Raw genomic sequence first — 16,525 nt, 5'->3', positions numbered from 1 at the left:
CTTTATCCAATCATGGCTCATTCCTGCCCCACAGTATAAAAGTATTCTTTCAATGGCAGCCATTTTCAGTGTGATTTAGGCAAGGAGAGAGATAGAACAGGGCTCTGTTCAGTGCTATCAGTTAGATAGTGTGCTATACTGTGCTACTTTGCTTCAATTGTCAGTGTAAAATAATAGTTAAGTGTCAGTCTTGGGATGTGTGAGTGTAGTGAGGAGGACATTCATTCAGCTTTGCATAGTGTGCAGCTAGGTTAGGGACAGCTCAGATAGTTTCATTGTAGTGTAGTGAGACCGTGTCATTCATACATACATTAGTAGGGACAGTTCAGATAGTGTCAGTGTAGTGACAGTTGAACATTGTCTATTTGATTGCGCTACTGAGAGTTTAACGCCATTTACTTCTGTGTGTGTCACTGAGAGTTTAACGCCATTTACTTCTGTGTACGTTACTGCCAGTTTAACACCATAAAGTTTTGTGCATTACTGCCAGTTTAATGCAATTTACTTCTGTGTGCATTACCGCCAGTTTAACCACTTAAGGACCGCCGTATTGCCAATGTACGTCAACACAATGGCACAGGCAGGCACAATCACGTAAATGTACGTGCCTGCCTTCCAGCGGGTGGGGGGTCCGATCGGACCCCCTCCCGTTGGATACGACGGTCCGGTTCGCTCCAGGAGCGCTCCGTGATGAGGGGATGGCCGTTGGTTTTCGGCCACCCCCTCTGGATCGCTCCTGGCCAATGAGAAGCTTCCTCCCACTGTGTATTGTTTACACAGGAAGGAGGAAGTGATGTCATTCTCCTCGGGGCGGTCTTTTTGACCGGACTACGAGGAGAAGACTAATAGTAAGTGTGCACCAACACTACACTGACATGTAGGTACACACAGTCACACAAACCCCCCCCCCCGATCCCCCCCGATCGCCCCCCCGATCCCCCCCGCCCCCCCCCCCCCCCAGTCACAGTGTCACTGATTGCATTGATCATTTCTTTACTGATCAATGCATTCAGTGTCAGTTGTGACAGTAAAAACTGTCAGGACAGTTAGTGTTAGGTCCAGGGTAGCCCCCTATCACCCCCCAATAAAGATTTAACCCCCTGATTGCCCCTAGAGTTAACCCTTTCACCCCCTTTTGCCAGTGTCACTAAGCGATCATTTTTCTGATCGCTGCATGTGTCGCTAGGTAGCTAGTTATTTTTTTAGGTTCACCGCCAGGTTTTTATATCGCTAGGTACCCCGATATACTACCCAATAATGGTTTTAACCCCCTGATTGCCGCTAGTTAACCCTTTCACCCCCTTTTGCCAGTGTCACTAAGCGATCGTTTTTCTGATCGCTGCATTAGTGTCGCTACAGTCGCTAGGTAGCTAGTTATTTTTTTAGGTTCACCGCCAGGTTTTTATAGCGCTAGGTACCCCGATATACTACCCAATAATGGTTTTAACCCCCAGATTGCCGCTAGTTAACCCTTTCGCCCCCTTTTGCCAGTGTCACTAAGCGATCATTTTTCTGATCGCTGCATCAGTGTCGCTAGTGTCGCTAGGTAGCTAGCTATTTTTTTAGGTTCACCGCCAGGTTTTTATATCGCTAGGTACCCCGATATACTACCCAATAATGGTTTTAACCCCCTGATTTCCGCTAGTTAACCCTTTCACCCCTTTTGCCAGTGTCACTAAGCAATCGTTTTTCTGATCGCTGCATTAGTGTCGCTACAGTCGCTAGGTAGCTAGTTATTTTTTTCGGTTCACCGCCAGGTTTTTATAGCGCTAGGTACCCCGATATACTACCCAATAATGGTTTTAACCCCCTGATTGCCACTAGTTAACCCTTTCACCCCCTTTTGCCAGTGTCACTAAGTGATAATTTTTCTGATCGCTGCATCAGTGTCGCTAGTGTCGCTAGGTAGCTAGTTATTTTTTTAGGTTCACCGCCAGGTTTTTATAGCGCTAGGTACCCCGATATACTACCCAATAATGGTTTTAACCCCCTGATTGCTGCTAGTTAACCCTTTCACCCCCTTTTACCAGCGATCACAGTATAAGTGTCACTGGTGACGCTGGTTAGCCAGTTAGTTATTTAGGTTCCCCGTCAGGTTTTTATATAGCGCCAGGGACCCCCATATACTACCTAATAAAAATTTGAACCCCCTGATTGCCCCTAGTTAACCCTTTCACCACTGATCACCGTATAAGTGTTACGGGTGACTCTGGTTAGTTTGTTTTTTATAGCAACAGGGCACCCACCATTTATTACCCAATAAAGGTTTAACCCCCTGATCACCCGGCGGGTGATATCAATTAGGTTTTAGGGTCAGGGTCTGCGTCGCCCCAGGCAGCGCTAGGTTAGTGCCAGTACCGCTAACACCCACACGCAAAGCATACACCTCCCGTAGTGCTATAGAATCTGAACAGATCAATATCTGATCTGATCAGATCTATACTAGCGTCCCCAGCAGTTTAGGGTTCCAAAAAAACGCATTGTTAGCGGGATCAGCCCAGATACCTGCTAGCACCTGCGTTTTGCCCCTCTGCCCAGCCCACCCAAGTGCAGTATCGATCGATCACTGTCACTTACAAAACACTAAACACATAACTGCAGCGATCGCAGAGTCAGGCCTGATCCCTGCCATCGCTAACAGGTTTTTTGGTAGCATTTTATATTTAAATCCGGAAGGCAGTGCTTGGTTTCGGGGTCCCGTACGTGGCTAGGCTCCCAAAAAGTCCCCCACATGTGGTATCCCCGTACTCGGGAGAAGCAGCAGAATTTATTTTGGGGTGTAATTTTACTTCTGCCCATAGCATGTGTGAGCAATATATCATTTAGTGACAACTTTGTGCAAAAAAAAAAAAAAGTTTGTAATATTCCCGCAACTTTTGGCAAAATATAAAATATTCCATGGACTCAACATGCCTCTCAGTAAATAGCTTGGGCTGTCTACTTTCCAAAATGGGGTCATTTGGGGGGGTTTTGTGCTATTTTGGCATTTTATGGCCTTCGAAACTGTGATAGGTAGTGAGGAGTTAAATCAAAAATTTGCACCCTTAGAAATCCTGAAGGTGGTGATTGGTTTTCGGGGTGCCGTGCGCGACTAGACTCCCAAAAAGTCCCACACATGTGGTATCCCTGTACTCAGGAGAAGCAGCAGAATGTATTTTGGGGTGTCATTTCACATATGCCCATAGCATGTGTGAGAAATATATCATTTAGTGACAACTTTGTGCAAAAAAAAAAAAAGTTTGTAATATTCCCGCAACTTGTGGCAAAATATAAAATATTCCATGGACTCAACATGCCTCTCAGTAAATAGCTTGGGGTGTCTTCTTTCCAAAATGGGGTCATTTTGGGGGGTTTTGTGCTATTTTGGCATTTTATGGCCTTCAAAACTGTGATAGATAGTGAGGAGTTAAATCAAAAATTTGCACCCTTAGAAATCCTGAAGGTGGTGATTGGTTTTCGGGGTGCCGTGCACGACTAGACTCCCAAAAACTCCCACACATGTGGTATCCCCATACTCGGGAGAAGTAGCGGAATATATTTTGGGCTGCAATTCCACATATAACCATGGCATGTGTGAGCAATATATCATTTAGTGACAACTTTTTGTAAAAAAAATTTTTATTTTTTTTTGTCATTATTCAATCCCTTAGGAAAAAAAAAAAAAATATTCAATGGGCTCAACATACCCATCAGCAATTTCCTTGGGGTGTCTACTTTTCAAAATGGGGTCATTTGGGGGGGATTTGTACTGCCCTGCCATTTTAGCACCTCAAGAAATGAGATAGGCAGTCATAAATTAAAAGCTGTGTAAATTCCAGAAAATGTACTCTAGTTTGTAGACGCTATAACTTTTGCGCAAACCAAAAAATATACGCTTATTGACATTTTTTTTACTAAAGACATGTGGCTGAATAAATTTTGCCCTCAATGTATGACTAAAATTTAGTTTATTCGATTTTTCTTATAACAAAAAGAAGAAAATATCTTTTTTTTTCTAAATTTTTGCTCTTTTTCCATTTATATCGCAAAAAAAAAAAATCGCAGTGGCAATCAAATACCATCAAAAGAAAGCTCTATTTGTGGGAAGAAAAGGACGCAAATTTCGTTTGGGTGCAATATTGCATGCCCGCGCAATTACCAGTTAAAGCAGCGCAGTGCGAAATTGCAAAAAGACCTCTGGTCCTTAAGGTGTTTATTGGTCCGGAGCTGAAGTGGTTAATGCCATATAGTTCTGTGTGTGTTACTGCCAGTTTAACACCATATAGTTTTGTGTGCATTACTGCCAGTTTAATGCCATATAGTTTTGTGCATTACTGCCAGCTTAACGCCATTTACTTCTGTGTGTGTTACTGCCAGTATAACACCATATAGTTCTGTGTGTGTTACTGACAGTTTAACTCCATATAGTTCTGTGTGCGTTACTGCCATTTTAATGCAATATAGTTTTGTGCGTTACTGCCAGTTTAACACCATTTACTTTTGTGTGCTTTACTGCCAGTTTAACGCCATATAGTTCTGTGCATCACTGTACGTTTGGCGCATTACATTGCAGTATATAATTGTGTGTCCGTGGAATGTATCTGTGTAGTGTGAGTGCTCAAATTAAAGTACACCAAACACCTCTTTACATTGATTAAAGTGCATCTACTTACATATTTCAACATCTTATTTTCATTTGCTTATAAGCACCACCCCCACAATTCTTTACAGTGTGATTTGAGCACAATCATATTGTATAGGCTTAAATCACACCGCAAAGGTATCGGTAATTGGTATCAGCGAGTACTTGAGCACAAGTGTTGGTACTCATACTCGCCAAAACATTATCAGTACAAACCTATAGCTTATAGTTTGTCACATTCAGCCAGTCGTTTTTTAGAAATGTTAAAGAACTTTCGCCACTTATCCAGGTTGCTTCCTCATTTCTGGAATATCTTTAGCATTGCTAACCAATCCAGCTGTGAACAGCTGCTGGCTAGATTTACCAACAATTAGGATGGGGGAGACCAACAGACTTTATAGAAATTGAATGGACTTTTTAGATAGGACCTAGCACCACAAATCTGTTGGTGAAAGCGGAAATAAAGTTTAAAATGAAAAAAAAAAAAAAAAATAGAAGCAGGCAGACTCTTTATTGCAAAGGATACATATGTCTTTTCAATAAAAAAAAAAAAAAAACTACCTGCCTGCTTGCAGTCTTCTATGTACACTTTTTTTATAAGTGATCGCATTCCCTCTGTTCTCAGCTGCATAGGAGCTGGGAGAGGAGAAGCAGCAGTACACTGATCTTTCCAGTGAAAGGCTGTGTAGGGAAGGCAAGTCTGATCATTGGAGGAAAGCAGGCTGAGTTCTCAGTATAGCTAGAGAACTGACCACGGTGTGCTCTCCTGTAGGGATGAGCCCAATGTTCGCGTCGAACGCAAGTTTGACTCAAACATCGGGTGTTTGCCTGTTTGCCGAATAGCGAACAATTTGGGGTGTTCGCAGCAAATTCAAAAGCCACAAAACACTCTTTAAAAGTCTATGGGAGAAATCAAAAGTGCTAATTTTGAAGGCTTATATGCATAGTATTGCCATAAAAAGTGTTTGGGGATCTGGGTCCTGCCCCAGGGGACATGTATCAATCCCAAAAAAAGTTTTAAAAACAGCCTTTTTTTGAGAGCAGTGTCTTTAATAATGCTTAAAGTAAAACAATAAAAGTGAAATATTCCTTTAAATTTCGTACCCGGGGAGGGGGGGGGGGCGCATTTTTCTCATGTTTAGAACAGTCTCTGCACAAAATGGGAAAAAAAGTCAGTTAAAACTATTTGCGGCTATAATGAATTGTCGGGTCCTGGAAATATAGATAAAAGTAATTGAAAAAAACGGCATGGGATCCCCCCAGTCCATTACCAGGCCCTTTGGGTCTGGTATGAATATTAAGGGGAACCCCCAACTAAAAATGAAAAAAAATTTGCGTGGGAGTCCCCCCAAACTCATACCAGGCAATTCAGGTCTGGTATGGCTATTAAGGAGAACCCCGCGCCAATTTTTTTTTCTTTAAATGGCGTAGGGGTCCCCCTCAAAATCCATACCAGACCCTTCAGGTATGGATTTTAAGGGGAACCTCACGCCAAAATTTTTTTAAAAAATGCCGTGGGGGTCCCCACAAAAATCCATATAAGATCCTTATCTGAGCAAGCAACCTGGCAGGCAGCAGGAAAAGAGGGGGGACGAGAGGGCCCCCCGAATCGTACCAGCCCACATGCCCTCAACATTGGAAGAGTGCTTTGGGGTAGCCCCCCAAAGCACCTTGTCCCCATGTAGATGGGGACAAGGGCCTCACCCCCACAACCCTTGCCCAGTGGTTGTGGGGGTCTGCTGGCGGGGAGCTTATCAGAATCTGGAAGCCCCCTTTAACAAGGGGACCCGCAGATCCTGCCCCCCTGTTTGAAATGGTAAGGGGTACATTGTACCCCTTACCATATCACAAAAAAAGTGTCAAAATGTTAAAAAAAAACACAAGACACACCTTGGGACAAGTCCTTTATTTAAAAAAAAAAAATGTCCCACGAAGTCCATTCATATTCTTCTCTCACTCCGCCGATGGACCGATTTTTTTTTTTTTAAATACGCCTCCATTTTACGTTTGCGTGTTCAAACAAATTTTTTGCCGGTTCGCATGTTCTCATGCACACCGAACCGGGGGGGGATGTTTGGCTGTTTTAGCCTGTGCTATATTCAGTCATTTCTTGTCTCTTGTCTCTTGTCAGAGCTGCTGGAGCAATTTGCCTCTGTATACTCACCACAAGGGGTCACTCATTCAGCACCTCCACCATTCACAGAACATCTTGGGGTTGATTTACGAAAACTGGAGAGTGCAAAATTTAGAGCAGCAGTGTATAGAAAGGAATAGGGTTTTTTTTTGTCAAAGATTAAATTGAAGGAGCTGACGTTAGCAGCTGATTGGCTTCCACACAGAGCTGCACCAGATTTTGCACTTTGCAGTTTTAGTAAATCAACCCCCTTGTATTTTTTTGAATTAATACAAGGCATTCTGTGATTGGACAAGGTGGTAATTGTGTCACCATCCACCCCTTCCTCTTCATCACTTTTTTGCACAAAAATTTGCTTTTCTTTAGTTTTACTGGTTCTTTATTATAAACCCAAATGCCAGAAAACACAGAAATCCAGAGTAAATTTATCACATTTTAATCGAATAAGTGTTTTATATGTACAGCAAAAAATAATACAGTCTTTTTTTTAACCTATGACAAGAAAATAAGTATTTAATGCATGTGTTGGTATATATGTCATTTGTATGTACTGTACACACACACCAACTCTACAGTTCTTCTATATACACAGAAATGAACATTGAAACATTCATCAGTTACATGCCAGTTTAATAAATAGAGCAAAACAATTTGGCACAATGCTCAACATAGAAGTGAATAAATAAAGGAACAAAAAAAATGAAATAAATAAGAACAGGCGGTGTAAATATGGTCCTACACAAAGGAACTGCCACAACCAATGTGGAAGTACATTTTCTTGTTGATGACACATTTGGCAGTCCCTATGTGAAAATCACTAGGAAAGCAGATAAAACATGGAAGCTAGAACACAGAAATGTATACAATATCAGTGGTAAAATAGCTACAGTGCAATGCAGTGAATATGTAATCCAGTTGTAATGCCCAGAGAAGATTGCACAGGATGCGGGAATACACATTTCTATCGATTGTGCTTCTGTCTACATATTTATAATGAAAGAGCTCTAGGGGACCTCAGCTGTAAGTAGGGATGAGCAAATCAGGACTGGAACTGTTTTATTCTTCTGAATATTTCTATGTATTTGTAGTAACACAGAAATCCAGACTAGAATACATTGCAACTCATCATTGTATGAGCATCGCCACCCTCTAACAGGAAGTGTGATCACAGAAGCAAAAATACAAATTTTAGAGAGCTATAGAAGTGGCTCTAAAGTCAAAAAGATTTTACCTTTGGGGCGTGGCTTAGAAATGGAAGCGTGAGGATGTGCTTTCTGGAGCTCTGCACGGGAAAGAGCCAAGAATCACCCGTTGGACTGTACAGATGAGCTGCTCTTTCATGCCCGGGGACCGCAAACACCCGCTGACCACAGGGGAGCAGAGGGGACTCAAAATCACCCACTACTTCTTGAGGCAGCACGCTGTTTCTTCTCCCGCTGCCCTGACCAAGATAGCGCCACCACGAGTCAACCCAGCGACCAACGCCACCTCTACAAGTAAAAAAGTACCAAGACAGGGGCTGCAGTGGCAGGTGACTTGCCATCACTTGTGGATAGGCCGTTCTCCCCGGCGAGCAACACCACCTCCACAAGTAAAAATGGTACACAGGCAGGGTCTGCAGTGGTAGGTGACTTGCCATCACTTGCGGATAGGCCGTTCTCCCCTATGCTGTCCCCAGCTATCCCGCACTCAGACTTAAAGCCAGACTCTGAGAACACAGGAGGTCAGGTGGCCATTCAGAGGGCTCCCTCCAGGATATAGTAGCATGTTTGTCCACTAAGCAGGACCTTATGTCATTGCAGCCTGCATTGTGAATGCTATCATGCAGGAGCTCCATGATCTCCGCCAGCAGGTGGATACGGTTGAGGAGAGGGTGACCGTCCTAGAATCCTCCACCACCACCACCACATTACCACCCTGGAGACAGAGCACCAGGCCTTCCGCCAGCATCTTGTTGAGGTCCAACTGCAGTTAGATGATGGGGAAAATAGGATCAGGGGAAATAGTCGCCGCCTCTGCGGCATCCCTGAGGTTACCATGGGTCCAGATCTCCATGCAACCGTGGTAGCTATTTTGAACCAGGTTCTGGGCAAGCCCCACCTCTGAGTTAGAGCTGGACAGGGTTCACCATGTACCGGGCCCCACGACACCTTCCTCATCTCCACAAGGCCCACATACCTCAGATCTGCCACGAGATATTCTCTGCAGCGTTCACTTCTTCACCATTAAGGAGGAGATCTTACGGCATGGGCGAAAGGCCTGACTGACTTTGAGGGAGCCCTCATATGGATCTACCCTGATGTCTCCAGGCAAACACGGGCAAACACGGGCCATGCAAGGCCCTGAAGAAGCGGGTCAGCCCATGAAACTCATTGGCCCTACTTTAACAGAATCCAGGAATGTAACCAGTCTATATATATATAGGGGAACAAGAAGGTACTGCCACCAAAAAGGGTGGTGACAAATTCAGGATGCTCTGCAAAAAAAGAGGTCTATTGGATATTGAATTTAAAGCCGGCGGGCCTTAAATTTGAATGGGACGTCACCCATTTTTATGAGTGAAGCATTCATCAGGTATTCATTTATTTGTTTATTTTGATATATTTTTTCAATTTTGAAATATTTTTTTCAATTGTTATCCTGCCTTATTTTTTCAATTTCTTTTTTTCTTTTCTTTTTTCCTTTTATTTGTACCTTGATAATTTTTCTGAAATTCTTGATAACAATCCATTTTAGGCTTAGAGGTTAATGTGGTTGGTTTCTGTCTCCCTTTCTTTGAAGGATGGGTTCTCCATATATTTTTCCTCGGTGACAATAAATTAGTGCTTTGGTCTAGATTTGTCCATGTGCACACGTGTGATTTTTTTTGAGTTTTGTATGTCAACTTTGTTGGTACATTATTTTATTTTTTAATATTATCTTTTAACATAATTTTGTCTCAGATTTAATCTTTCATTTAATATCAGACATAAGATTCTTGATATAAACACATATATATACATATATATATATATATATATATACATATATATATATATATATATATATATATATATATACACACACATACATTAAATTTTTGATCTTAAATGTATTTACTATTTTAGCATTTTGGGCTAAACAGGTGATGGGCTTTCCAATGTGGTAAATCCTATCATCTGTCAATGCCTTCCAATTGTTAGGTTAATAGGTATTAGGATCTTTTATTTGTGTTTGTATATGTAGCACCCTGTTTAGGCAGGGCTGCTATTAAATTTATTTGCCAGGTGATAGTTGCCTTGGCCAGTTGTTAGGAGATCAGTTGATTTCCCCCTGGCATTCTGGAATTGCTGCACTTATCTCTTCTGTCACTAGGTGGCCAGGTACCTGGTGACATTGGATAAAACAAAGGCATAGCAAGGACAGATTATGACTAAATGGGGTATCTCAGCCAATGGGCAGGGATTTTCTTGGGTCCCATGGCCTGCTGGGAGAGCCTATTTATTCAGGTGATTGGGGCTCTGTGCCATCTGAATGACTGTCTGAGTGGACATGTGTTTTATTGCCCCGGGCTGCTAGGCCAGAAGCCTAAGGCCTATCCCGGGAACATCTGACTGCTAGGCTATTTTAGAGCCTACCCAGAAGTAGCGCAAGGTTGGGACTGCGGGCTTGTAGTCCAACCAGAAGGAAGTAATGGTTCTGCCGCATGTCAGTGGGGGTGAAGCTTGAGGAGTATCTGTGAGTGCCAAGCCTGGGACTATGCAGGCAAGCGGAGGTGATGCTTGAGGAAATTACTGAGTGCTAAAGTGGAATAGCTCAGGGGATCCAGTGGCTAGTGGATCTGAAGTCTAGTGAGCGAGACTGGGAGCTCGTTGAGTGAAGACACACAATGAGAGAGTGTGGGGAAAGCTGAGAACTGTTCGTGTTGCAAATAGTTGAATTTAATTGCCGTTAGTAACAGCTACATGATTGTTGCCATAGGAGCCCGCAGTCCTACCTATAAAGAAGTGGTGTCCGGCTGGATGCCTTCACCTGTATAGCTGTCTTCCTATAGAAGTATCGGAGTCTGTCAATTAACATTGCATCTACCTAAGGGTGTCCTGGCCCTAACCCTTTCTCGCACAGTTCTGTTTAAGAGACAATAATTCTATTTTTTCCATTCTAAAAGTGTCTGGCATCTACCCTTTCATCTTGCATTACACCCACAATGCCTTGCAACCCACTCAACACAGAAGGATGTCAGCTGTCCCTAACTGTGGGGGTCACCATTAGGCCTTGAGGGGCCCACAACTTTGCTACATATACTGCTTTCATTATATGGAATAAAGGCAATTGCAGAGTGCGGCCATCCAGACTTCTTTCTTCCTTCATGTTTCTGCTGCAAGCTTAGCCAGCACCTACTTCATGTGCAAAGGCTACAGAGCAGCAGAATAGGTGATTTTTCTGAAGCGATGCATGGTGTGTAACCATCTCGGATGACTGACTTGTGGATATGTTTTTAAACTTATTTATTTATTTGTAATATTCTCAATAAAAATAAACATGTTATGCTTTTATACACAGTATTTGTATCTGTTAATTACACCCAGGAGGTGCACACAAAGTCCCATATAACCTGTGTATTTTTTAGCGATGCTAAGATTAGTTTATTAGGGATCATAGGGAAAAATCCCCATACAAAGGCGGTCAGGGAGAAAAATGCCCCCTTATAGTAATCCCACTGGTTCTACAAAGTGGAGCTGGACCTGGAACTATGTGGGCTCCATCAGATAGGGAACCCTTAGCAATCTCTGGAGGAACCCTAGGGTTCTATGGAACCATTGTTGAAAATGGCTATGCCAGAGCACAGAACACATTTAGGAACTACCTGGAGCTCCATGTAATATAACAGCATAAAAATCAGTGTTCAGCAGTAAGCAATCAGAAATCATGTTTTATCACTCATTATGCTAAAATGTGATATCTAAATGCTCACTCCAGTACATTAAACTATGTTATTTTCGAAGCCCCAGTCCTTAATTATCCACTGAATTGCTAAAGGGTGATTCATATTTCCGTAGCAGATTTTGGTCTCTGAGAATACCTTACCAAATCTCTTGTAGTAGTGCTTACACTCATGCCAGTAATGTGACTAATGGTGTTTATTAATGAAAAACTTTCCCAAGTTACATCACACTCAGGAATGCTGCACCTACTTTTTGCTATGTTACTCATCACTGTGAGATGCAGACATTTAAGGAATACATTTATTTACACAGGCTAAGAAGACGGAAGTTGAATGATTGTGTAACAATACAGGAAATGGTTATTCTGGGTTATACATGGACGTAGTAGCTCACTCCCGCTATGTCATTAAACCAGAAAGATCACATTTTTTGGAGTTAAATGTGTTTAGTGTGCCAAGACCACAAACTGTAATTTTCACACTACCAAAAATATCACTAATATTTAAAATGCCCTACTAATTATTTTATCTGTGGTTCTGTCTGAACTGGAAAACACAGACTACAGGGTCTGTTCATACAGACAGTGAATACAGTTCTGTATCCAAGCCTGTAGGAGTCTGTATGTTCTGCCTGCCTTGGATTCTTTTTCAAGAGGGAAAGCTTGCTGGGAAGCAGTCAAAGTATATCTGTCATCAGAGTAATATGCGGGCAGTGTCAGTGATCTCCTTATTAAAAAATGTAGTTGCCTGAGCGCTCAATTTTTTACGCGTTAAAAAGTCTAGCTGCTTGGCTATCAATCAATCAAGGCCCACAGACTTTAAGGCTGGATTCACACCTATGCATTTTTAGTGCTTTTTGCATTTTGCAGATTTGCACTACAGAACGTGTTCCATAGGAAACCATTTTAAATGGGCTGTAGTGCAAATCTGCAAAATGCAAAAAGCAGTAAAATTCATCAAGCCTAAGGCCTGGTTCACACCTATGCAGGTTACCATTTGCATAGGTGCATTTTGCATTTTTTTATACACGTTTTTGATTCATTAAAGTCTATGGAACCAAAACCAGAAAAAAATCCCTGGCCCTTTCCAGAAAATGCACAGATGTGAACGTGACCCATAGGAAACCTTGTTAAATGGACTGTAGTGTGTTTCTGCAAAACTAAAAACGCACAAAAAAATGCATAGGTGTGAACCAGGCCTAAGGACTTGTTCATACTTCATGCATTGGGCTGTACTGAGCAGCCTTACTCAACACATTGACAAGGCAATTTTCCTTGAGTCTTATGGATTCAGTTCACACCATTGCAGAAGTGCGTGTTATAGGGAAACAACACAGATGCACAATTGGGAGACATTTGTCATTGTATTAAAGGAAGTGCCTGAAGAAGAACCTACATGGCAGGATCACAGGTATTATTTTAATGATGGCTGTATATTACTTTAGAATATTAAAGCTTATATGAAACTAGTTGTTGGGTTTATATCTACTTTATTCTTTGTTATGAACACAGGTGCAGCATGCCCTGTTTAATAGGTACTGAATAAAAATGTAATAGAGCAGGCTGCTAAGGGCTGAGTGTGACCTCCTTTTCCTTGAGATGAATGCAAGTTCATCTCAGTAGGATCTCAATAGGATGCATTCAAAGAAACACAAAACAATTTAATTGCAGCCTCAGAACCATCACCCATACTACACCAAAAAAGGTAAGTGGTAATCTGCTGATCTGCATTTGCTGCACACATCTACCCAAGCACTAAGGCTATATTCACACCTATGCATTTTTAGCGCTTTTTGCATTTTGCAGATTTGCACTGCAGTCCATTTAACATGGTTTCCTATGGAACACGTTCTGTAGTGCAAATCTGCAAAATGCAAAAAGCTAAAAATGCCTAGGTGTGAATCCAGCCTAAAGTGAGGTCACAAATGGGGGCATGAGGCCAGTAAAAACAAGCGGTTGATCTGCATTTTTCTTGCCCGTGACCACTTATTTACAAATTTACATGGTGGACAATCAGGTCCATTTACATTACTGTGGATTTGATGCTTTGTGGTGTGCCAGATTTAACTCTGAAAGCCCAATGTGACCATTGAAGTCCATTGAACTGTGTGGCAACTGTGCACCAGGTGCTTGACATGGGGCTGCGGCATGGTATTTCAATCCCCATTGGGATAAATGCATCAGTATCTTGCAAGCTTGGTTGGTTCAGCCGAAGGTGCACCAAGCTTGCAAGTCTGTGTGGCTCTGTTGCCTGGGGGTGGTTGGATTGTATCTATATGTTAGACAGCCTAACTGCAGCAGATCTCTTTTCCGGAGACTGATTGGCAGTTTTGCAGGTATTCAGGAGGAGATACTGATGGTGGTGAGAGCTGTGGAATGACATCTTCTCCCAATCCAGGTAAAAATGGCCAGATTGGAAGATTGTCATCTATTATCTTTGGGCATTTTCACAGCTGCACTCTACGTTGTTTAAAATAGTTGTCCTGTCTAGATATTTTGCCAGTAGAGTCCCTGAGAGATACTGTATGAGATAGCGAATGATTCAGGGCACTAGCATGAATCTAAAAAGAAATGCAGGTGGACCCTTCGATAAAACGTAGCAATGCGCAAAGTTCAGTCATCCATTGCAACCAATCAGATCATTGTTCTAATAGGCCCCAGAAAGATGACTGGACATCTTGTAACTTGAATAACTGAAATATACAACTCTGTAGCTGCCATCAACGTATAATTTTACATCACAACCCTAAGTACAGTAGCTGTATAACCGTTATGCATTGGTGTATTTTTCAGTCACTACATAAAATATGTACAATATTCACAGGTCATATGATCAGACTGTGGAACTAAGAAAAAGTATAAAACTTAATAATTGCCACAGTGCTTGTCATGAAAAGAACATCCTTGATTACGGACTTCCTTTTTAGGTGCGCCGCGGTTCTAGCCGATGTGACATCTGCGATAATATCCTCTGATTGTCAATGACGTTAAACTGCCGTACGTAATTTCGAACATCCTGGTGATTTTTGTTAACAAGGGAAGCATCAGGGCCTGGTGGTAAAAACATTTTTTTTTAAAATTGCTGTGCATAAAATACAGCTATCTTCAAATGGGTAAAAAATAATAGCAATTTGAATTTGTTGTCATTTCATTATTCATTGTAGTTATTGCAGCGTTTGCTGTATAGTAGGTTTTGATGGGAATTTCATAGGTCTACAAGTTTTCTTGTCGCTAGCATGCTCCTCACTGGACTTAACACACAGTAAGCTAGTACATTTGTAGAATGTGGCTGAATTCCTAGAGTTCAGCATTAAAAATATATAATGCTACCTAAAACATAGCTTTATTTGTATTTTGGATGACGTTCTGAATAATCACTTAGCCTCTCTGCTTAATAATTGTTGAGATAAAATATCTTATTGGGATTGATTTACTAAAGGCAGAGCTAAGTAAATAAGACGAAGGTTCACTTTGCAAAATATACCCAATTGCATGCACGGAAAGTAAAAAAACAAAACAAACAAAAACAAAACAGCATTTTTGCTTGCAGATGATTGGATGATGAAAGTCAAAATGTACTCTGAAGTAACTACACTTGCAAAGTGCACAGTCTTTTTGCCTTTAGTAAATCAACCCCATCGCTGTCTGCCGTGTTGGCGGACATAAGGGTTGATGTACTAAAGGCAAAATACTGTGCACTTAGCAAACAAAAAAATGAATTGCATACAGGGCACGTGTAGCATGTCCAGTCTCTCTGCCCCACTGCTGGGACCCCACCCTCCCCAGGTTCCAGCAATTGTCAGCAGTGTTTATTCAAAGACGCATTACTGTATACTCAGTAGAGAAGTCTACTTTTATATTTATATTCATATTTTTTATGAAAATGGTGACTGGATATTGATTTTGGTTTTGGACACACATTTATATTTTTGTTTTTCTTGTTTTTTTTCCTTTTTCATTAACTCACTTTATTTATATAGACTTTTGTATATGTTGTATTGTATTAATTCATGTGCACTTATTTTTCCCTGTATTTTGTTGCAATTTTAAGGTTGCGCCCTTTTTATATTTTTGAGTTCATGATAACAGGTTCACTGTGAAAGGAGCAGCAACCTAGTGTTTTACACTTGTTTTAGGCCCCTTTCACACGGAGGCACTTTGCAGGCGCTAGAGTGCTAAAAATAGCGCCTGCAAAGCGCCCTCAAACAGCCGCTGCTGTCTCTACAGTGTGAAAGCCCGAGGGCTTTCACACTAGAGTGGTGCGCTTGCAGGACGCTGAAAAATGTCCTGCAAGCCGCATCTTTGGAGCGCTGTAGGAGCGGTGTACTTACTGCTCCTAAAATGCCCCTTCCCATTGAAAACAATGGGGCTGCGCTCCAAACCCGCCTGCAAAGCGCCCCGCTGCAGTGGTGCTTTGCGGGTGGTTTTAACCCTTTTTCGGCCGGTAGCGGGGATTAAAACTGCCCCGCTAGTGGCCGAAAAAGCGCAGCTAAAACAACGGTAAAGCGCCGCTAAATATAGCGCTGCTTTACCGCCAGCGCGCCCAGCGCCTCAGTGTGAAAGTAGCCTTAGGGTTTTGTTGGCACTCCTCTTAATTAATCATGAGTAGAAAAGTCGACAGCTGTAGCTCTCAAAAAAGAAGTTTGAAAGGAGCCGATTTACTAAAACTGGAGATTGCAAAATCTGGTGTAGCTGTGCATGGTAGCCAATCAGCTTCTAACTTCAGGTTGTTCAATTAAAGTGATTGCAAAGTCTCCTTTTTTTTCTATAAAAATAACAAACATGTTATATCTACCTGCTCTGTGCAGTGGTTTTACAGAGAGCAGCCCAGGTCCTCCTCTTCTCAG

General features: G+C 42.0%; 1 protein-coding gene across 6 annotated transcripts in view; it reads right to left on the bottom strand.

The window, feature by feature from the left end:
• Window positions 1-7,175: 7,175 nt before the first annotated feature.
• RAPGEF4 (Rap guanine nucleotide exchange factor 4) overlaps window positions 7,176-16,525 on the bottom strand; it is a 497,448-nt gene continuing 488,098 nt past the window's right edge. For all 6 annotated transcript variants that reach the window (XM_077448013.1, XM_077448014.1, XM_077448015.1 and 3 more), the window contains one exon: window positions 7,176-14,729. In XM_077448013.1, the coding sequence (XP_077304139.1) occupies window positions 14,602-14,729 (128 nt within the window). In that variant the 3' untranslated portion in view covers window positions 7,176-14,601. The remainder of the gene's footprint in view (window positions 14,730-16,525) is intronic.

The sequence above is a fragment of the Lithobates pipiens genome, unplaced genomic scaffold (genome assembly GCF_037356315.1).
Source record: "Lithobates pipiens isolate NorthernLeopardFrog02 unplaced genomic scaffold, aLitPip1_a1.2 Scaffold_22, whole genome shotgun sequence".
In the NCBI taxonomy this organism is placed as follows: domain Eukaryota; kingdom Metazoa; phylum Chordata; class Amphibia; order Anura; family Ranidae; genus Lithobates; species Lithobates pipiens.
This window is presented reverse-complemented; position numbering and strand designations above follow the sequence as displayed.